The 23,162-nt window shown below is 43.0% G+C and overlaps 1 protein-coding gene across 2 annotated transcripts; it reads right to left on the minus strand.

Moving 5' to 3' along the window:
• Positions 1 to 6,142: 6,142 nt before the first annotated feature.
• Positions 6,143 to 22,737, minus strand: plekho1a (pleckstrin homology domain containing, family O member 1a). 2 transcript variants are annotated; one of them, XM_017429645.3, is made up of 10 exons: positions 22,501 to 22,737; positions 21,369 to 21,518; positions 15,428 to 15,568; positions 13,372 to 13,476; positions 13,174 to 13,272; positions 12,799 to 13,080; positions 12,518 to 12,615; positions 11,302 to 11,464; positions 11,081 to 11,193; positions 6,143 to 10,956 (listed from the first exon to the last, which is right to left on the minus strand). In XM_017429645.3, exons 1-10 carry the CDS (start codon positions 22,525 to 22,527, stop codon positions 10,197 to 10,199), a joined length of 1,938 nt encoding a protein of 645 aa, XP_017285134.1. In that variant the 5' UTR covers positions 22,528 to 22,737; the 3' UTR covers positions 6,143 to 10,196. The 2 variants fall into 2 exon arrangements, with proteins under 2 accessions (XP_017285134.1, XP_017285133.1); XM_017429644.3 differs by having other exon boundaries at positions 13,171 to 13,272.
• Between the last annotated feature and the right edge of the window lie 425 nt (positions 22,738 to 23,162).

A 23,162-nucleotide genomic window follows, 5' to 3' on the forward strand; every position in this document is an offset into this window, starting at 1 on the left:
CTCCTCTTCATCCAATTTGTGGCATTTAAACAGCTCAAACAGATAAATTGTCCTTTAATGGAGGCAACAGCTGCGACCACACACATTCACACACACCCTCAGCCTCCTTTGGGAGCTTCCTGTCTGACCCCCTCCCAGGAGAAAACACTTCAAACTGCTTATTATTCAGCTGTGGTTCGGAGGCTTCGATTGGTCAGCGAAGGTCAGGTGATTACAGGAGACGTGTCATCAAGTTGGATTTAATGATACTCTGATGGGAGTGTGTGTGTGTGTGACTGATTCATGTCTCAGCTCTGATCTGTTTGTAAGAAAAGCTCATCACTGATCAGAAATCAGAACTGAAGCAGCAACAATCAATCAGTCGATGGATTGTTTCTGTTGACGATCAGAGGAGGAGGAGAGCACCACACACACACATACACACACACACACACCATGTGACCCAGAGTTATTAAAAGGCTTTTATCACATTTACTTTATCATTATTTAAAGTTAACTCCTAATGTTTAATGTTGATTCAGGATTCACACGAGTGTTTTATAGTTTCCACTATCCATCCATCCATCCTTCCATCCATCCATCCATCCATCCATCCATCCATCCATCCATCCATCCATCCATCCATCCATCCATCCAGCAGCCTGAACAGAAAAAACAAGACTTCCCTCTCCGCAGCTCCTCCAGGGGAATCCCAAGGCATTCCCAGGCCAGTCGAGGAACACAGTCCCTCCATCGTGTCCTGGGCCTCCCCCTGGGTCTCCTCCTGGTGGGAGGCGTCCAGGAGGCATCCTTACCAGACGCCCGAGCCACCTCAGCTGGCTCCTCTCGATGAGGAGGAGCAGCGGCTCCACTCTGAGCCCCTCCTGAATGATCGCTAACTTCTCTGAAATCAAAACGAACAGACAGGAAAGTTCTCTGACTTTTATACTTTCTAAAACATTTCACTTTATTTACAAAAAACCCTTACCCTTAGAAATACATTAAGATCTCTTTAGCTCCTTCTACAGTTTTGCAATTTGTTTGCTTTTTGTTATGGCTCTGTTTCATTTAGCTTTTAGCTGTGATTTGCTAATTCTAGCTTCTGTTCTGTTTGCTTTAACTTGAACTTATTCCACACATTTCAGCTGCATTTCCTCCAGTTCCTCTGGTTTTAATCCCTTTCAGTCATTCAGAATTAAAATTCTGCATCTCTGATTGATTTCTGAGAGCGTCAGAAAAATCCATCCTGTTAGATATTTTGCTAACAGGTGAAAACATCACGGCCTTCAGCTGAACGTCTGTTAATGTGTTTGTTCGGACAGAAGCCCATTAAATAATCCCGTCCAGTTTCCCTGAAGCATTCCCACCAATCAATACAAAGTCCATTTGGACGTTTGTCTGTGAGGAGCCGGCCTGTCTGCCAAACCTTCAGTGGGAAAATAAAACTCCGGCTTTGCTGCGAGCTGCAGGGTTCAGGTTCAGATGGCAGCCTGGAGGGAGGGTCTCTTTAACAGCAGGATTTTAGATTTTCCTCCAAATAAAAACAGCAATCAGCTGCAGAAGGAAGTTGTGCTTCAGAGGTTTCGCTTCCTGTCCGTTTGCGTGTCGTCTTCCCGTGTTTTTAGCTCTTTTGAAATATTTAAACTCTTCGACTTGAAAGCCTCCTGGTTGTCGTGATATTTTTAAAAACACAAATGCACACACACACTCACACACACACAGGCAGCAACCCAAACCGAGGATGAGGAGGGTGTGTCCACATCACTCCACAGGCCTCAGATCACAACCTCCTCATATTTATCTGCTTATTTATTATTCATGTGTGTCTGTGTACTAATATATCTCAACAAAAAACCAACATCAGCTGAAAGAAAATCATAAAATATGCTCATTGTAAAATAAAAAAAATGCATACTATTTTTTAAAAAGAATACCGGACATTGAAGAAACCACTCAGATGTTTGCGGCTTTTTCCGTGACGCCCCTGATGTATGACGCTGAGGTTCACAGCATTCAGCCATTCATCAGTGAGTGGATGAATACTGGTGCAATATAGCTCAGTTCATTGGACTTAATCGTTTGAACCAGCCAGAAAAAACACTGGAGTTTCATTTTTTGGCTTCCTGAAAGATGAAAACCTTCCCATGAACTCGGGTTCGGATCACTTCAAAGAGAAGCACCGCTCCGACCCTCGTTACTGCGGCGTCTCGCCCAAAAAACAGGACCTTGTTGCAGCAGTGGTTTTATTTTTAATATTAAAAGAAAGTTGAATGTGGAGGAGGACATCTCCACAGAGAAGGAGACGAGAAACAGGAAGTTTTAGGACAAAGTCAAATGTTTGGACTTTTTTTTGGTAATATCGGTCACGGCTCGTCCACCAGAGAAGTGCCGTTCTGTAATCTTTTCAAGGTAACGCTGTTTAAAAACAAACATTTGTGACAACCCACAAGAATCTGTTGGTCTGATCAGCTGTAGACTGTCCTGAAATATAATCGGATATATTCTGCACCTGATTTAAAACCGTCCAATTCACTGCGCTTCCAAATCCGAGCCTAACGAGCTATGAGGACCTATCGCAAAATCTGACACATTTGTCAAAAATAATCAATTTCCTCCGTTTTCTGTGCTCAGCTGGAGGATAGTCGTCTCATTAAATGGCCTCCGAGGACTGCAGCTCATGAGGCGGACCGACTGACGGTAAAGATTTGAGAAAGCAGATGCAGACGATGTGTTTTTAAATGAGGAAGGGGAACAAAATAAATAAAAAAAGGGAGCAGGGAAGTAAAATGAGGAAGGGAAACGGTAAAAGAGGCGAGGTTGAGATGAATAAACGAGGTCGAGGCTTTGAACAGACGCTGCAGGGCTCTGAGTCACACGGTTCCCATCCCCCACCCCCCCACTCTGTAATCCTGAGAACAAACTGTAACACTGACCTGCTACACCGGGCCTTAGTGTGTGCATGTGTTAATAAAACATGTAATAACACCCCCTGTCCCCCTCCCCCCCCCCCTGCAGAGAGAAGAAAACTAAACTGGAAGCATCAGACGGCAAAGCGAGCGTGATGACACACACACACACACACACACACACACACACACCGAGAGAGAATCGGTCTAAATAATTTATTCAGCTCTGATCTGAACATGATTCAGCCTCCATCGTCTCCCAGTAAATAACCTCGTTAAAGAACACGCGTTATCATGTTCTCGGGCTCATGGCTGAAGCAGGAAGTCACATTTGATTTTTGTTCGGGGCCTCGTTACGGAGGATTGTTTAGTTATTTCACCCAAACACCCAGAAAATGAATCAGCGCTTCAATATACTGTGAGTTGGAATCAAAACAGAGCAAAAAAACACCCAAATTATTGATATTCCTGGGTTTCTCAGCGCACAAATCGCTTCAAGGTCAGAGTGGCTGACTGATCCTAAAAACTCGTTATTTACTGAATATAAAGTGAACATGGTGTTGGCCACATGGAGCTAAACCTGCTCTGAAGCCGAAACTCGTGGGGTACCAGTCACTTTCCAGTCGGCCCATTCTGGCTTCTGCTCCATAAAAAGTTGTAGGCAGGAGTTTAAAATATTTAAGACCTCTGAGCAGCAGCGCTAAACAGTGTGTGGACGCTCGCTGTTTGCACGTGAAACAAGCTTCTTAGTAACATATACTCGTCTTTCCCCCCCAAAAAACGGAGAAGAACTGAGTGCTGTGGAGGCATCCGGAGAAACAGAAGAACCTTCAGTCCTCAGTGAGGCGGCTTTAAAGCAGCAGGGATGAGATTCTGAACCGGAGGAGGTGGACCGAGGATGAGTTCATGAATCTGAAAGTCTTGTTGAGTGATGGAAGGATGGAGCAGGAGACGGATTTACGGATCAACGGATCGGAGCTCCGTTTGCAGTAATGAAGGCGTTGTGTTGGTCTGTTGTGGTGAAGAAAGACCTGAGCCAAAAGGCAAAGCTCTCAGTTTACTGGTCCAGTCCTCACCTGTGGTGATGATGGGATGTGGATCATGGCTGAGAGAACAAGATCCTGAATACAGGCAGCTGGAAGCAGCTTCCTCTGAAGGATGTCTGGACTCAGAGTCGAGCTGCTCCTTCGCACCAAAAGGCTCAGCTGAGGAGGTTAGAGCATCTGATCAGGATGCCTTCTGAACGCCTCCCTTTGGAGGTTTTTCGAGCATGTCCCACATGGGAGGAGACCCCCGGTGCAGAGCCAGAACTCACTGGAGGGATTCTGTATCCTCTCTGGTCTGGGATCAGCTCAGGATCCCCCAGGAGGAGCTGGAGAGGGAGGTCTGGGTTTCCCTCCTAAACCTGAAGCAGCAGAAGACAGACAGACAGATCTCTGGAAGGCTGAAATAACCCAACAAGACTAAACACAAGTTTGGCAGGAAGGAAACTAACCACGTAGTGAACAGCTGAGATTCAATTAACAAACAGAAACCAGGAGCAGCTGGACAAGAGGACAAAGGAACAGGAATGACTAAATTCAAAGAAGAAGGAAGGAAACTGGGTCAAAGTCTTAATCCGCATTAATCAAAAACAACCAAAACTGAAAACTAAGCAAAAGAAACCAGATATAAATTAAATCAAACCCCTGAGAACCGTGACAGATGTTAGCAACAGATCCCTGAGACACAGTGTCTCTCTGGATGGGGTTTGGTTTTCACAGATGCCATCAGATTGGTATTTGAGAAGCTCAGAGGCTGGACGATGATCTCAGACTCTTTCTGGTGTTGTTGAGCCGTTCCTTCTGTTATTTGAGAACAAACGATGCGTCTGTAGGGGAATGCTGTAAAGTGAGGCCTGTGATTGATCTTCAGTGGTTTTAAACACAGGTAACATCGGGGGAAACAGCCTCGGACTCTGCCTCTTCTTTGGCTGACAGCTGAGCAATTACCTTTCAAACTTTCACCATCAAAGAAAATTATTATGATAATTTCACATCATTTGCGCTTCCAGCTGCAGAAGGAGGTTAGAAACACAGAGAGCCCTGAATCTGTTCAGAGAGCACACGAATCACTTTATGTCTGCTTCATTGATCCTGGAAAACGATCCTGCAGGAATAAAACGGTGCAGCAGACAGAGGAGAGGGTTCACAAAATCTGTTCCTTTAACGTGGATCTGGGCTTTCCGTGTTTCCTGCAGCAACGAACAAACGCAGCACACATAACGGCGGCAGATTAGTCATCAAGAAATGCTCACGCATGCATACATGATCACACACACACACACACACACACACACACACACTCTCTGATGCATCAGGGTGAGTGTTGGTGTGTGTGCTGCAGAATGGAGCGCCGCTCTTTGTCCTGCCCTACATCTGCTGCCGCTCTTCATCACAGCTCATTGACCCACTCTGTCTGTTTGTGTTGTGTTCATGAACAGGAAGTAAGTCAGATAATTAAATGTTAACTTCCTCCTGGGCACAGAGGAGACGCTCCGCACACAAGAGGACCGTCAGACATGGAGCAATAAGAAAGAAGTGTGTGTTATCCTGACATTCAGCCCACCTCACCTCAAACAAAGTGTCGAAACATTTTAAAATCAGTAATTGCTGTAGAGTTGTGAGCCATTTTTTACTGGATGTAGTAGTTTATTTTCCCCTGCTGCCAAAATCTGAAGGCGAATGATTGTTTTTGCCAATTTCTGCCTGTTTTCAAATTATCTGCACTAATTTTAATGAAACTTGCAGAAAGTAATGGTTTATATTTAGAGTCAACCTCATTCAAGATGGCTGCCACAACCAGCTGACCTCAGGAAACACAGAAATGGCTACAACTCAGTTAGTTTTACATCTACTGAGTTAAAACATGACGTGTTAGTAGCCGAGACTGACCCTCAACATGATGATGTGCGAGGCAGCGCACGGCGGGATTTTCAAGGTTTCACCAAAACGTCTCCAGCTTCATGAGAAGGTGATCTCAGTTTAAAACCTGACATGCATTTAAGAAACGTGAGGTCTTTAATTAACAAACGAACAGACATGTTGGATCAAACTGTTTGCAATGAGTTCAAATGAATAAAAAGTTCAATGAATGTTTTCTTTTCTTATATATTTTATATTTACCTTCCCATCAGCTGGTTTTAATCTGAGTTGTATGTTTTATTGTGTCTCAACAGCACACACACACACACATCTAATCAGTCATCTGGTCTCAAATTTCACTTAAAAGACTTTTATTCAAAGAGGAAAGAAACAAATCAGCCAGTAAGGTGAGCTGAACTCACCTGTTTGACTCAGAAATTGTGTTGAAATAAAGCTGCATAAAACAGGTACAACAAGTTCTCACCTCAGCAGCAGCGGAGCTTATTCTAGTTTGCATCTTTCCACGAGCTGTGGAACGGCCACGCATTAAAAACAACAAACAAAAAAAATCAACAGTTTTAGTTTCAGCATACCCAAAATGCATTTCAAAACATCAACACAGAGAATCGAAGTCAAGTAAAGTCAGCAAACAGCTTAGAAGAACTTGTTTTTTTATATTGACAGTGAATACAGCATTGGATTCTGCTTGCAAAACCTTTTTTTTATATAAATGTGCACAAACATGAAATAAATTAGAGATTATTACAAACGTTCAGCATCCTCTCCTAACCTCACGGTTCGAAGCTCTTTCAGTGTCGGTGGATTTCTGTTCATGCTCTCGTTATTCAGGATGTGCAAAAACATCCAAATAAAAACGGTTCAAACGTGGCGACACCGGCAAAACTAAATGTTACAAAACGAGACTTTTAACAAAAACTCTTCACTTTTATTCGATCAGCAGCTAAAAAGATGCTTTAAAGTTGTGAAAAAGATATTTTAGGTAAAGTTGCAGATAAACTTTAAGTCTGTTGCATAAATAAACACACAATAATAAAACAAATTGTTTTTCTTTACTTCTGTGAAAACCTCTAGGTCAAACATTATTGAGTTAGCTTCTTATTTTCTTTGTGTTGATGTAATATCATCAAAATATCTAATTTCACTGCGTTTCTAGTTTTTTGTTCCCCAATAAGAACTAAAAAATTCCTCTTCGGCAAATTAATGTGTTGATATTAAAAATTCTGTTATAGTTAAAGCAGAATAGGCCGTTCTTTAACGTGTAACTACAGGAGCCCAAATGGAACAAACCAAACACTCAAAGTTAGGTTGGTCTTTAGCATTTTTCAGATTAGTTACAATTATAAATGGGCAAAATTGAACAGGAAGTGACACGCCAAGTTGTGCTTTTCCAGTCGGTGTGCTTTCCTATTGCAACTCGGAGCCTCGTGGTAGTTTATTTTGAAAGGATTATCAAGTGGAAACTACGCTTCACCGCCAGGATACGCATGTCCTCCTCCGTGTTAGACCGGTGAAAATGGAGGACTCTGTTCTCAAACCCTCGGCTTCATTAGACGGCGTTTCAGCTGCAGAACTTCAGCTGAGTCTATTCACAGCAAGTCCCAACCGTGCGGCCATTTTTTTTAAAGCATACCATGCAACAGGCAAGTGGCAGCTGAGATCAGCGCTCTTTAAGATGCTTTTAAACAGTTTGTTGTTGTGCTTTTAGCCCAGCTTTAAGCAGAGGACAATAATCAAAGAAAATGTAACAATTATCCATGAATTCAAAGAGTCTTTTTGGTTAAAATGTTCATCCCTGGTTGCAGTTTGCTAGTTGGGCCACTAGATGTCACCACATCTGACAAACTGGAGCTTTAAATGATCTTTTTCACCAAGCAGCTACAGGAAGAAAAACCACTTTCAGGTGATATTCCAACACAACTGAGACGAGATTTCCAGTTTCTGATGTGTGTTTTTGCTGCAATAAGGAGACATGCAAATATCTGCCCAAGGCTTTGTTGCTTCGGCTGATGTGTGTAAGTTTTATCACCTCCTGATGTCTGCAGCGTGTGAATTCAGTCGTCTTCGTCTGTTACATCTCTGGTCGTGTGCGCGACACATTCATTTACTCATGGGTGTTAAATCCGTCCGCGACCCATCTGCAGCGCGGGTGATTCTGTTACTCGTGTCCTTGACTTTTACATTTCACCACCTGCTTCACGTCTGCAGAACCTTCCCCCCTCCCCAGTGTTAGCTACATTTACTCATGCGTGTTTTTAAACATTTATGTGCATCAACAGTCAAGTTTGACCACGAAACTTAGTTTTTATGATTCCTGCAATAAATCAGTGTATGAGTAACATGTTATTTATGTGTTATATATGAAGAGATCCTGAATGATTTATTATTTTCATGCAAATTCAGTAAGAAAAAAAACCCTGCATTGTTGGCAAATGTTTTAAATTAGTCTAAAATATCCAGCCTCTGTCAGATTACTACTGAGCAAATAAAATCCTCCTGGTTTCAGTTTTAAAACCCACACACAGTAAAAACCAGCTGAAGTGACACTTTTATAACTAAGTTCAGTTCATAGTGCAGAGTTTACAGCTTGGAGCTGGTCTGTTGTTCAGTTTCAAACACAAATTATTAAACAAGTAAAACTGATTCATTATTGCTTCTTCTCTGCTCATCATGCACAACTTTAAACTCCCTGATTTTTGTTGTGATTGTATAAATGTCATCGATGAGCTGGAAGGACATTTTAGGACGTGTTTCCTACGTATATAAAGCTACAGCAGAATTGAGGTCAAGCAATTTAAAAAGAAACGCCACAAAAAAGAAGGCTTAAATGTTCATCAGCAAACAAATCGGTAAAATTGGAAGTCCGTTTTTAGTCTTTTCACCTTTAAAGAGATTAAAAATTTGCAGCAAAGTCCAACATTTGTGCTTAAGAAACGTAGTGCTCTTCAGTGACTTCTTGTTTTTATCAAAATCGAAAGTTTTTTCATCGTATAAACATTGACATCTTTTTTTTTTTTTTTTTTAAGAGAGGCTTTCCGCTTCGCTTTCCGCAAGAAGAAGACGAAGAAGAAAAGCGTGCAGCATTGTTAGAGAAGGAGAAGGGGAGGGCCTCTCGTTTAAAACTGTGTTTACTTAAATTAAACGTGACACATCTGCCACAGAGGGAGGCGTCCTGGAAAAAAAAACAGGCAGCACGAGTGGGAGCGCAGTGCACTGTGGAGGATTAAAGTCATTAAACCTCCTGGAAAGAAACGTATCGCTGGTTTCAAAATAATCCACCATTTGCTGAGGGGGTCATCCTGTCATCCCTGGATTAAAAGATCAAAATCATTTCCAAAGTAGAATTAAAAACTTCCAAATTACAGCCCCAGTGCTGAAAAAGTTGGGGATGTTGAGTAAAATGTAAATAAAAACAGAAGGCAGTGATTTGTAAATCTCATAAACCCATATTTTCTGACTAAGGGAACATATGAAACATATCAAATGTTTAAATTAAGAAACTGTAGGATGTGTGGAAAAAAAAAATCAGGTAATTTGATGGCAGCAACATATAAAAAAAGTTGGGACAGGAGCAACAAAAGGCTGTAAAAGTAAGTGACACAAAGAGGAAACAGCTGCAGGAGAACAAAGCTCGTTTAAAATGGACCGAGGCAAAGAGGAGAACTGATCTGAGGTCAGACGGATCAAAATGTGAAATTATTTTTGCAAACCATGGATGCCACGTCCTCTGCTCTAAAGAGAACATGGACCATGGTTCAGTTCAAAAGCCTGCCTCTCTGATGGTATGGGGGTGCATTAATGCCTCTGACATGAGCAGCTCACACATCTGTGAGTCGACATCAATGCAGAAAAGTATCTATAGGTTTTAGAACATCTGCTCCCATCCAAATGCATTTTAAAGGGAAGGTCCTGCATATTTCAGCAAGACGATGCTAAACCTCCCACTGGGTCCACTCCAGCAGCATGGCTTCGTCGTAGAAGAGGCCGAGTGCTGAACTGACCTGCCTGCAGTCCAGACAGGACTGCTGAACAGCAGACAGGAATGGGACAACATTCCCTCTACAATCTCCAGCAGCTGCTCTCCTCAGATTCTAGATGTTTAAAGACTTATGGTAGAAGAAGACAAACTTTTTTTGTGATGTGTTTCTGCCATCAAATTCAAAATGTTCCGTTTTCTTTTTATAAAAAACAAAAATGGTGCAAAATCTTAGTTTCAGAGTTTCAGTGTCTGGTATGTTTACTGTGTTCCACTGAGCTTTACAATTTGTTGCATTCTGGTTTTATTTACATTTTACACAGTCTCTGTTTTGTGCATAAGCTGAAAAGCGTTGCTACCTCCACTGAGAAGATTCAATATCTGAGTAGAAAGTTGGAAGGAAGAAAATTTTTGTCAAGGCGTCTCAGATTCGTCCTCGTCCTCCGGGGACGTCGGTGAGGCCGGTGTGTCGTCTTCTTCTGCCGCTGCGGTCGCTGCGGGCAGTAAAGTTGCTGTCGCCGAGGTCGTCATCTTCTCGTAGGTCCTCCTGCGCTGCCGCCTCAGCGTCTGGCTCTGCAGCTCCTTCACCTCCTGCAGGACCTCCTGCGCCTCTTTCCACGACGACACGGCCTCCTCCAAGAGGCGCTCGGCCGCCGCGCGCCGCCGCTCCACCTCCACGTCCTCCTCCGGCGGCTGCGAGGCGGGCGGATGTTTGTCGGGGGATTTGGGCTGCGAGGAATCCGAGGATCCAGACTCTCTCGGGGAATCCTGACTCCCCAGCAGAGGGGAGTCGGTCTTGCTGCCCTGCGGTGACTCAGATCCTTTAACCTGAGAGGAGCTGGATCCTTTGGGACACGGAGGAGTTTCTGGAGCTTCCTGTGCAGGAGAGTCATTCTGTTTGCTGGACGACCCCTTGAGCTTTGGTGAGCGGACTGCGTCTGAGCTCTTGGATTGAGGGGAGCAGGTCAGATGAGGCGGATCCTTCAGCTGAGGGGAGTTGGTAGCTTTAGCTGCAGGTGAGTGGGAGCCTCTGGAGCGAGGCGAGTCTGCCCCTCTAGACCGGTTCCTCTTGGCTTTGGATCGAGGAGACTCTCTTCCTCTCAGACGAGGAGAGTCTTTTCCCCGGAGGCGAGGAGAGTCGCTGCTCCTGCTCCTCGGAGACCCTGAGGACTTGCTGAGGAGGACAAAAATCCATTCAAACACTGATTTTCACGCTTTGGAAACCTGATAACAAATCATTCCAAACACCAGAAAGGCTTTTCTTATAAATAAATTAGTGGAATCTGATTAAAACTAACCTGGAATGAGGCGAGTCGGAGCCCCTGAGGTGATGGAGTCGGGGGGAATCGATGCCCTTCAGGTAGGATGAGCTTCCTCCTCTTTCCCTCTCAGCTTTGGCCTTCTGCATCTCCTGTAAACAACATGTGGCACAACTTCAGTCCTCTTCACCACCTGTGTCGTTACTTTTGGGAAGGATTGAGGTTTGAATGAATGAGTGAATGAATGACACCAGCCGGACCTGCAGTCTCATCTCCTCCAGCAGCTCCTGAGCTCTCTGCATCCTCTGAGCGATGAGGCTCTGCAGCTGACCCACGGGCTGAGGCGACGCCCCACCCCCTGCCTCCTCTTCGGTCGGACAGCGGCGAAGAGCAGAACGAAACTCCGAGCGGATCATTGCAGGTCTGGAGAAAGAGATGGAGATCAGTTTAAGGAAGAATAGTGTAGAGAAGATAACGCTTCAAATTAAGTCAAACATATGATTTCATCCAATCTGTGTAAGTCTGCACCAGAACAGACCAATCATCTCTCTGTCCAGCACCTATAGGGGGATTCTGCAGCTGGATGTGTTCAAAAGTATTTCACAGGATTATGAGATGTCCGAGCCCACCTCATCGGTTCTTCCTGTTTTAGATACCCAGTCTTTTCACTGAGGTGGTTCAGACCTGCTGTTTGAAACAGTTTCTATCTGATCCGTTGCTACTGAAGAGAGCTAAATGTGTGTCTGAATTCCCTTTATGTGCACTGAAAACATCTTCACTCAGACAACCTTCTGAGATGACCTGGACTCTTTTCATCTGCACACGTTTGGTAGTCTGAACACCAAGCTGAGCTGACCTGACCCTGCACAAACAGAGTTGACGATTCAACGTTAAAAAAAAAGAAGAAAAAAAGGAAGAAATCCCGCTCCGATGCCAGCTGGTTAAATACTGCATTTTATTTGTTGGTTTTGTTTTAACAAACTGTTCATCAGAATCACTTCTGAATATTCATTCATTCATTTTGTCAGGATTTATTTAGTTAAAGTGGATTACAGGATGTTGTACGTGTGAGTTCCTCTGGTTTACTGTTTGTTCTGACTGTCTTATATCCGATGTAGTTCGTTGCTCGACTTCACAGTTTTGCACTAAATGTAAACAGAGGCGTCCGAGCTGACTGCCTGCAAACAAACACGTCTGAACAACCTCATACCGACTCTAAAATGTTATTTATGATTAAAATATCAGATAAATATTAATGTTTCATGTATTGTCTAACTGGACTGAATCAGTGTGACATATTCTGATAAACATTAAAAATGAATGGATGCATAAAAAAATCAATTAGCCCTCCAGGTTTCTTCATTTTCAGAGCAGCCTTCGCTCTCAAATGTACCACTTCAGGGTGATTAATTATTAATGTGCGCTGACTGAAACGGGTCAGAGAGGTTTTAACACCAGACAAACAACAGTTCATACCTGGAGGAGAGGACTTCGTCCATGGAGGCACAGCGACTCCGGCCCTGCAGGCTGACCTTCTTCCCTGGCTGAGGCGTCCGAGATTGAGCCTGAAGGGCCTGACAGAAAACAGGCGTGTTGATTTGTGCATGTTTTTTTTTTAAAGTTGATTCCCCTGATTTCATTAAGGAGATGAAAATGATTGGACTTTCAGAAGTAATCAGTGCTGTGGGTCAGTTTTCAGGCTTAATTTAGTGCCAATAAATAAATAAAATATAATCTCCAGTCTAAGCGGTCCCCACCTGGACCTGCTGGGTCTTGTGGACTTTGGAGACGTCCAGATGTTTGCACCAGGACCGCTCACTCCCCCTGGGTAAGCTGCCCGTCTTCACTTTAGGCTCTTTGGGCGTCACCCGCAGCTTTGACACGTCGGTGCCGGCTCTCTGACGGCCTCCCTCCTTCTGCAAGTCGACCCGGAAGCTGTCCTCCCAGGATTCCTGCGCGTCGTCATCGCAGTCCAGGGAGAAGCCGTCCTCCTCTGTGACCAGGTCAAGGGTCAGCATGCCGTGAGAGGAGGTAGATGCCTACGAAGACAATTTAAAAAAAAAAAAAGAGATCTCATAAAGATACTGTTAATTTGATCCTGCAGCAAGGTGAAAAAAGGGATGTGGTACCACGGCCATTAGGTGTCCTTTGGTTGGAAGCCGGCGGCTGTGAGGGATCTTTGCTCGATCTCTGGTGGGATGAGCCAAAGCACTGTCCTCCTCGATGGTCACCTGAAGAGAAGTTCAATCTACTGTCAACCTTTAGGTTTGTTCATCATCTTACAGCACATCTCAGTTACCTTCATTTACTACAAACAAACAGAGACAAACCTCGTCTAAGACTCTGTTCTTGGCTCTGATGATGGCCACATTCAGGGTGTTGATCCAGGACTCCTTCTCCTCCGGACTCACAGCCAGAAACACCAGGTTAGGAACCTGCAGGAAGGTGACATTTCACCTAAGGGTTCATTGTTGCCACAGAAAAGTGTTGCACAAATTAATTTATTCAATTCTGAGGGAGTTCAGGCTCTCCATGAAGATTTGTATCCATAAATGGTGCAAAAATGTTGGTCGGTGTAGCTTTGTTCCTGCAGCTAGAAATTAATATTTAAGTTTTCGTGAAAATATTCAGTTTAAAGCTTTTCCTTTTCTTCATACTATCTGAATTATTTTGCAATATATACAAATATTAGTGATGAGAACTCCTGATGTTAATATTTGAACAAAGTGTGATGGAAGTTCAGTTTTAGTGGCAGAAAGCTGATTTTTTTAAACAACGCTCTGCAGTCTGAAGTCCTCATTAATCACCACATGTGAGGAAACGTTCTCAGTCACGTTTTCTTGCCTTCATCCCAGAGCAGCGTGACTTTTAACACGCTGCAGCGGAGCAGAGTGGGCAGAAAGACGGACATGTGAAAGTGTTTCAGGGATTATTCTGCTGTAACTCACAAACTAATGGGATTAAACCATTTCAGAGGGTAAAAAAAAACCAACAACACGGATCAGCCAATCAGAGAGGTCCAGGCAGGGAGGATGGGCTGCTTGGACTCTAACCCACCAATCCTGTGACAGATGGAGGAGGGAATCCACCAATGAGGTGGGCGGTGTAATCTCTGAGCGCAAAGGACGGACGGAAACGGTTCAGTTTTCACATCAGGACTGAAGACTTAAGGAAGATGAAAGTCCTCCTTCCCTCACCTCCCCTCAGGTAGATGAGATTTATGAAAGTGAAGATAAAATAACGCTCCATGGAGGAATGTCGCCCATCTGAGTCTTTCCGAACAGAAACAGAGAAGCGACGTCGCCTCAGCAGACCCAGAAAAGTCTAATAAAACATTAAAAGTTAGATCCTTTGGATTTCTTGCTTTTATTTAAGACACAAAACCAAATATTTTCTAAACCAGACGGATCACAGCACGAAACCTTGTACTTGTTGACTTTATAAGATCTGCAAGGAAACCTAATTTCCACTTCCTGCGATGTTTTCTGAAATATTGTTTTTCTGTTTCAAGTTTCTTCTGTAAGTTTTTTGCAGTCAAACCTCTTTTTTTATACTTTGTGCTCATTTAAAGCTCGGTCAGGAGCTCAGGCATTAATGCACCCCCATACCATCAGAGAGGCAGGAGGCAGCTCTGCCTTTTGGTTTTTCTAACCTTTTTACTTTTTAAAGTATTTAACTTTATTTAAAACTAAACTCCTCAAAGAGATACGTTAAGATCAAAAACATTGTTTTGTGAAATCTGCTTCAACAAACAACGAGCTCTAATTTTATCTTCTTATGCTGCTTTTATCTTTCAGTTTTTAGTTACAGTTTTGCTAATTTTAGCTGCTGTTTCGTTAAGTTTAGTTTTAGCACCTGTTCTGCTGCTTTTAGTTATAGTTTTGTTAATATTAACATCAGTTGTGCTTCATTTTGCCACTTTTTATTTTAGCGTTTTGCTACTTTAAGCTTTAACATTAATTTCACTAACTTTGAACCAGTTTTTCTCCATTGTAGCTTTTGTTTTGCTCATTTTAGCTTTAGCAACTGCTTTGCTAATCTAGTATTTATCTTTACGTTTACATTTTAGCTGCATTTCTGCTCATTTTAGCCACCAGTCGGCTTGTTTTTATTTTAATAACTCAGTTTTAGCTTCTTCAGCAGAGTCATTAACTCTTCATCTGACCCTGAGACAGTTTAACATCATCAGAGCAGCTTTTCTTTCACAATAAAAGAACCAGAGTTATTTAACCTTAGGCCTGCTGACGTTAGGGTCAGTGAAGTGTAAAAATGAGAAGATGCTGCGGGTGGAGGACAAACTGCCCGGCCGGACGGCGAGAAGAGCCTGAATGAGATCATTAAAGGACAGATGGGCGGACAGGCGGACGGACGGACGGCTGGACTCACAGGGTGTCCTCGGTGGCGGCAGCGGAGCACCGTGAAGCGACTGTGGTTCTTCTTGCTGCGGCTCTTGGCCTTCCTCAGCTCCTCTGAACGCTCGTAGTCAGCCAGGTCGAAGACTTCCTGCGCTTTACGCTCATCCTTCACCTGAAACACAAGAACACCTCCATCACGTCCTCGCGCTGAGAGGTCAGCTTTATGTTGGACGGAGAAGTCCAGTTTTAATTTAAAGCTCTTGGTGGCCGTCTGTGACGCTCATCAGAAATGTTCTACAAACACAACATCTGCCACACACACACACACACACACACACAGGGAGGCAGTGACACAGAAGGAAGTGTGTGTGCTGTAACCCACACTGAACCATCTGCTCACAGATATCTGAACAAAGCTGATATTAAAGGACCAGTTTACAGAAACACGGCTCCTTTCAGGTCATGGAGTCATAAATAATCAGTAACTCAGTTAATAAACGGATGTTTGGAGTGTTTCCTGCTGCTGGGGAGTTCGGCCATCTTGTTTCCTGAAGAATGAAGCTGTTTTTCGTTCTGGTTGGTTTTGATTCAGTGGTGCTAAACGTCCCGCCATGAGGGACCTCTGAGGACACTGAGGGATGGAAACGAGTCTCTGAGGAGGGGCTGAGACCCCCGGGGGGGTCCCTCAGCTGTCCTCTCCTCCTGCGGAGCTCCATCAGGACGAGCTGCAGCTTATGGATGGAGGAGGAGGTTCAGCCTCCTCTGCTGAGCTTTGGGTTCGGCTGAGGGTCCAGGTGATGAAGATCGTCCAAATTTAGTGCTCAGACCCTCAGAGGATCCACCGATGCACAAGAGGACGATCCGTCTCCAGTAAAGTCCACAATTCGGCTCTTTAGTTTCAGTGAATGTTGTCCAACCGTCCTCTGCAGAGGCGACAAACAGACCTGACACTGTTTCAGTCTTTAACCTGAAATGATCCAGAATCTCACTGGAACAGTAAACCTGTCCTCTGTCCCTCCCTGCAGAGAGTCAGCTGGGCTTTATTAGATGTTTTCTTTTCTCAGCACAGTTTGAACACGGCCGGATTTAGTCGAGGTTTAAAACTGTTGTTCTGTTCACCTGTGGAGCCTTTTTGCTTCTTGTTTAAGTTACTATGCATCAATAAATATCCAGGTTCTTCATGAAGGTCCGACAGAATTAAGAGTTTATTTTGTTTAAAAAGTAAATCAGAAATTAAAATATTTGCTAGTTTGAATGTAGTTATGCGTCACTGTAACCCCAGCTCATCCCTGGAGCTGGGCTAACGAACCGTAGGAAGATATTTTTCCACATCTGACTTAATAAACGTTTATTTTCTTGGCGGATTTGATTTTTATTGGTATTTATGTGCCGCTTCAGGTTGATGCAGCTCAGCTTCGGTGCAAACAGGATGCGTCACTTCTTTTATTCTTTTATACTTTCAGTGGCTTTTCTTGACTTTTCTTTAAGGATGAAAGAAAAAAAGACGTTCTGTCAGCTCCGGAGAACTTTTAAAAGTGTTGAATATTCATAAGCGAGCGATAAGACGGTGGTATCCATGGCTCCATTCCTGTCGGCCTCTTTAGTCTCGTTCCTACTTTGTCTGTTTTCATTTCTTCAGCTGCGCGGCTCCAGAGGAGTAGAGTTAAAAATGAATAAACGTCTGAGTTCAGCCCTCTCCGAGTGGATTAAACTCCCTCTTTACTCTTTCAGCAGCCGGTTTCCTCGTCTGCAAAGTCAACAAAGTGAAAATGTTTCTGATGAAAGAAACATGGAAATCAGAGTCGACTTGTTTAACCCCGACTGAAATCTTCACTTTCAGTTCTTTTTCATTAAAACGACAGCTTTGATCCTTCACGCAGATGAAACCGATACAAGCGCTCAGAGCGTCCGGCTTTTTCTCCTTCGTTTGTTTTTAATGAAGCGCCGAGAAGGAAAGGGACGGTTACGTCTCTGCTTGTCTGTTAGCAAAATATCTCATGAACCGCAGGACAAAATCTAAGGAATCTTGCAGAAATTAAAGCATGTGCCTCTACTACTGACTACCAGCTGGAGTTAACCTAATTCAGGCAGCAAAGACAAAGAAACAGCTTTAGTTTTTCACAAATAGACCTATAATTCGGTGAGGTAGTAGCTGAGACTGATCCCCAACACATAATCTGAGTGCTAACAGATTTAACCATTATTTATCTGTTAGCAAAACATTCCCCGAACAGCTTGATGGATTATAATAAAACTTTAAGGATGTAATTACTGGATGTTAAAAGCTGATTATGTTTTGGAGCCAACTCAGTTCAAAATGGCCGCCGATGCTAATCAATATTATTCAACACGAATATGGCTGTCGGTTGTGCAGAAGCTGAGCTAAAACTGGGTGTGGTAGTAGCTGAGAGTCATTAAAGGTCCGTTATTTCTCAACATAAAATGATTTTCGTCTAAAAGTCCGCCATGAAAGGCGGCGGGCGATCTGCATTCCTTCAAGGAGGCCTTTAAGGTTTTTAACCATTTTATTTAGTTTTACTTAAACGCCACCATTTCATGACTTTGTTTAGTTTGTGGTCTCTTTGCTCTGGACGAGAGGAACACGATTTCCTCCCTCTTTTATTTTGAAAAATGGCTCCAAAACCTGAATGAAGTGGACCTTTTGTGTCCGGCGGCCCTGTGATCCGGACGGATGAACTGATGAAAAGTCACATTTCTGCTCGGGAGGAGAGTTTTAAACCGAACCTAATGGCTCATTTCTCACATCAGCTCTTTAACTCATGTGTCAGCAGCTGGAGTAACGGTCAGTGTGTGTTTAAAGTGTGTTTAATGGCCGCAGGGCCGAGGCCGAACATCCATCAATAACACAGTCGGTTCGATCAATGTGACGCCATAAAGACACTTCAGACCAGAAACCAGCGAACAGCAGCCGAGGGATCGAGTCCCCGGCGTTAAATCAACGCTTTCAGGCCCGGCGGAGGCAGGAACGTCCTCGCAGAGATAGTTTCAAAGTAAAAATAGAAATCTGCCGCTCCACGCAGAATGAAAGTTGCCTCCGGCGACTGTATTTATAAATGTCCTGGGTCAACGCTCTGCTGAGACAGGAAAAAGATGAATCACAGGGACTGAAATAAAAAAAAATCATAATTACAGGGAACACACACATTTAATGGAAGCTGGAACAGAACTAACCCTGGCCTTAAATCTTGTCTTCACCCTCAGATCTATAATAGAAGTGATGTGATAATAAAAACCTGCTTTTATTGTTATTTATTGTTCTATGGAGTCAGAACGACTCGAGGTTCTGCTGCGAAAAGAGACAAACACACGACTAAAACGTCCACATTCAGCAGAAAATGTTCACTTTTAAAGCTGATATTTAAAGAGTTTTACAACAAAAACCAAAACAACGTGTTTTAAAGGAAATGTTAGAAGTTTGTCTGATTTAATCTGAGCCTAAAATCCTCCACAGGTCCTGAACGTGAGGCCCTCGGTGTTTCAGGAGATCAGGTTCTTCTGTAGTTTTTTATGTTTTTGTTGTTTTTAGTCTTTGAGTGCTGAGTCAGCGTTCAGACAGTTTTTATAGTTATTCTGTTTTGTTTTGTTTCAGTCAAACTATTTCTGCAAACTTTGTGCTTTTTTTCCACCGTTCAGACGTCAAAACGTGCAGCTCAACCAGGAGACGGCTGCTGGGACTTGTAGTTTTTCAAATTATTTAACTTTATTCAGGATAAAACTTCCCATTAATTCCTTTAAAAACATTGTTCTCTTTGAAATCTGCTTCAGCCACAGACACTTTTAGATCCCGTTTTGCCAAAGTTAGCATCTGCTTTGCTCATTTTAGCTTTAGGACCAGTTTTAGCCACTGTTTAGCTATCGTACTACTGTTTTCTTTGTTCGTAATAATTCAGCTCAGATGGGTTTATTCATAATTCACAACATGAATTGTGTCGGCACGCTGTAGAAAACCTCCAAACACTCATCAGAAAACACCAGACAGTAAAAAGTTTTTTTTCTCTGCTTCCAGCCGAGCCGTCAGCGTCTGTTCTGCTAATTTTAGCAAAAAGCGTTTGGCAGCTTCTAGGACCAAATTGGGACAAATTGGAGACAAGAAATGAGAATAAATTGCTATTAAATTTAGTTAAAACGACCACACTTTGTTACTGAGTTGCAGTAAAACAAAAATCTGCAGAAACGTGACGAGGATTCCCCTTCAGTCAGACTCTGAGTGAAACAGTTTTGTGTTTTTGCACATTTACATTATTTTGTGTCCTTCTCTTGTTTTATGTTTAAGGATTTACAGCCTCTTATTGTAGCCAGTTTGAGTCTTTTTGCCATCCTTCTCTCTAAAGCCCGTTTTTAGACTCTCTCTGTTAGTTTTTCTACTTTATAAATTCTCTTCTTGTCTGTTTGTGGTTGTTTTGTGTCACTTTGGGGATGCTCTGAATATGATGATAAAACCCTCTGACCCCGCTCGTCTCTTCCTCCTCCTCCTCTTCCTCCTCCTCCTCCTCGTCTGAACGCCGCAGAGCTGAAACTTATCGGCTGAGGCGCTGAAGGCGAGGAGAAGAGGTTTGCAGAAAAGCCCGAGTCAGCGTCCCTCTGTTGCATAACGAGGAATCTGCACGAACACTCAGCACTTTGGGGTCCAGCTGTCTCTGCAGGAGACACCTGTCCTCTGCAGCATCAGCCGGATTTCTCACGTCCTGCGTCCACCTGCAGGGAAACGTCCCAGAAGGACGTCTCCGTCCTCACGAGGAGCTTTGATAATGGAAATACGGACATTTTTCTGTTTTCTTTATAGTAAAATCCAACATTTAGACTTAAACCACCATCAGAACGTTGATTTTTTTCTCAGTTTTCGACATTATTTGGTGTAATCTGTATTTAACGGTGGATTAATCCGGTGTCGGAGCGTTTTATCTTCTTTAATGTGGACGATTTCACCTCCTCTGTTTGGCTCTCTGATATATCTGCCTCCTCATGTTTCTCCTTCTCCCTCAGTGGTCACTTCACGCGTTTCTGGTTGTTCTTTTCGTCTTTATTTGCATTCTTTTTTTAGTTTATTGGAGCCTCTTTGTGTTTGTTTTGTGTTTTGTGTTTGCATTCAGTCACAGCTCTGTGTGTGTGTGTGTAAAAGTCTTCTTGTTGATGTTTGGTGTTATTTTCAGTCTCGGGGACCTCTGTGTGGCCGTTTGTGGAAAGGTTTTCTGTTGTTCGGAGCGTCTTTGTGGTCATTTGGAATCAGTTTGTGTTTATTTCAGACCTCTGCGTGTTTGTTTGTTCAGACGTCCTGTGAGTCTCTGGTCGTTAGGAGAGTTTTTCTGTTTGCTTTGATTCAATTTACAGTTGTTTAAATTGTTTTTTCTTTTAGTTTTTGTCTCCTTGTTGAGTCTTTTTTTGTTAATTCTGAACCAGTTTAGTTATTTTCAGTCTTTGCAGTCATTTCGAGTATCTTTGTGGTAATTTTGAATCAATATTTAGTTCTTTTTAAACCTTGTTTAGACTCCCTGTGAGTCTCTGGTTGTTAGGAGCGTTTTTCTGTTTGCTTAGAGTCAATCTGAGGCTGTTTTAAGTTATTTTTTTGTTAAAATTAAGCTGCTGTGTGGTCATTTTTAGTCTCCATCTTGTTGTTTCGAGTATCTCTGTGGTCGTTTTGAGTCAATTTGTAGTTTTTTGAATCGTTTCTTGTTGATTTTAAACGGCTGTGTGGTTATTTTGAGTCTTTTTTTTGCTTCGCTCTGAGGCTTTAAGTTGCTCTGTGGCTGTTTTTGAGTCTTTTACTTGTCGGACTCGTAGTTTTAAACCGATCCGAACTGTTTGTTTGCAGATCTACGAGGAGAAAGGAGAATCGGTTGAGCAGCAGGAAGCTCCCGAGTGTCTGACTCTGTCTTCTGTCCACACTGACCCTCAGAGACGTTTTGAGACACCAGCCAGGACACCCCCGGTCCCCTCGCTTGGTTTGTCCTCACCTCCTTGTCCGAGACGTAGAGGTGGTCTCCCTTCAGCATCACGTAACGGCTCCTCCAGAGCTCTCTGAAAATCCCCCGACCGCAGAACTTCCGGATCCAACCCGCCTTCTCGGGCTGCTGGACGGCGAGCGGACCGGAGTCCTGGAGGCCCTGGAACAGGACGACAAGAGGAGTGAGAGGAGGAACCAAGGAGGAACCGGCGAGATGAGGACTATTATCAGAGGGAGAGGACTGACGGAGAGGAGGATGATGGTGTTTGTCATGATCTGGCTGCTCTCTGTCAGTCTGACCTACTTTAATTACATAACAGCACAGAAGGAGGAAGAACAAGGAAACCGGGCGCACTTTCAGCAAAACAGATTAAATTTAAAAAGATGCGAAGCAGCAGGAAGCCTTTGGGAGTAAAAAAACAAAAAAAGAAAGATAAAAGTTGGGCTCAGACTTACAGTTCAGGGCGTCATTTTCTCCTGTTAAATCCAAACATTCATGTCGTTTGAGGAACAACAGACTTGTTTCCTCAGTCATAAAAAATAAAGTTTAAATTACATTATTTCCTGTTAATAAGCCTGATAATAATGTTTAAATCTGATTAAACTCTCATATCGTCACGTTTGACAGCAAACTAACAGAAAAAAAACATGATTCTTCTGTTTTTCCTCCAATTTGCTTTAACTTTAATGTTTTTACATCCTTCTGACACCGTATTCTGATCAGTCCCATCAAAGGTTGATTTATTTTTGCCTCCTGATGTAAATTTGGAGTTTAAACAGGTGTAAAATCAGCAGGATGTTACCTGAATACTGATGAGATGAGATCAAATATTCACTCAGTAACAGGTTTTAAATGATCAGCTGATTAAAGAAGAGTTGAATGAATAAAACATGAATTAATTCAATGTTTGTTTGTTTTTTTCATGAGTCTGAATTAACACAAAATCCAGCTGATCAGTGTGTAATTAAAGGTTATAGTTTGATTAAATTAGATTAAACAGAAAGAATAATTAAAGTCTGAAAGGCCAGCTGTCTGTGCTGAGCAGCAGGAACACTGATGATCAGAATCTAAAGGTTCTGTAAGGTTCTGTGAGGTTCTGTGAGGAGTTTTTAAAGAGAATTAAATCGGAATAAAAGCTCACCCGTCTGCTCTGGTTGCTTTTCTTCATCCTCCCTCCTCTTCACTCCGGGGCTCAGCGAACAATCACACCGTCTGTGGAGGGAGGAGGGGGGGTTCGGGCCGGGCCGGGCCGGAGTTCAGCACCGGAAGCTCCGGTCCCAGTAAACGCTGGTGTCGGTGTCGCCGGGTCTCGGCTCGGTCCAAAGCCGGTTCCCTTCCTCCCCTCAGCGCCGCGGCTGTTGTCTGAGCTGCATCCTCCCTGCGCGCGCTTTGAAGCAGATGCTCATTCACTCCGCGCGCGCACGTTCCCCCACACGAGGACGCGCGCCGGTTTATTTAAATAAAGAGAGCGACACCCAGCGGCCAGAGCGGGAAACTACAAGCTGACAAACTTATTATATTATATTATATTATATTATATTATATTATATTATATTATATTATATTATATTATATTATATTATATTATATTATATTGATTATGTCTTGTTTTCTTGGACTTTTCATTGTGATAAAGTATATTTAAATTATCATATTCCATTAAGATAAGATACTTTATGATACAATATGATGAGTTACAAGACAGTAAGATACAATACGATACAACATGTTATGTATGATACGACACAGTACGACATGGTTGTTTTTAAGCCTCAGTTGGTAAATCAGCAGCAATATAATATT

Source organism: Kryptolebias marmoratus, linkage group LG5, assembly GCF_001649575.2.
Source record: "Kryptolebias marmoratus isolate JLee-2015 linkage group LG5, ASM164957v2, whole genome shotgun sequence".
NCBI classification, from domain to species: domain Eukaryota; kingdom Metazoa; phylum Chordata; class Actinopteri; order Cyprinodontiformes; family Rivulidae; genus Kryptolebias; species Kryptolebias marmoratus.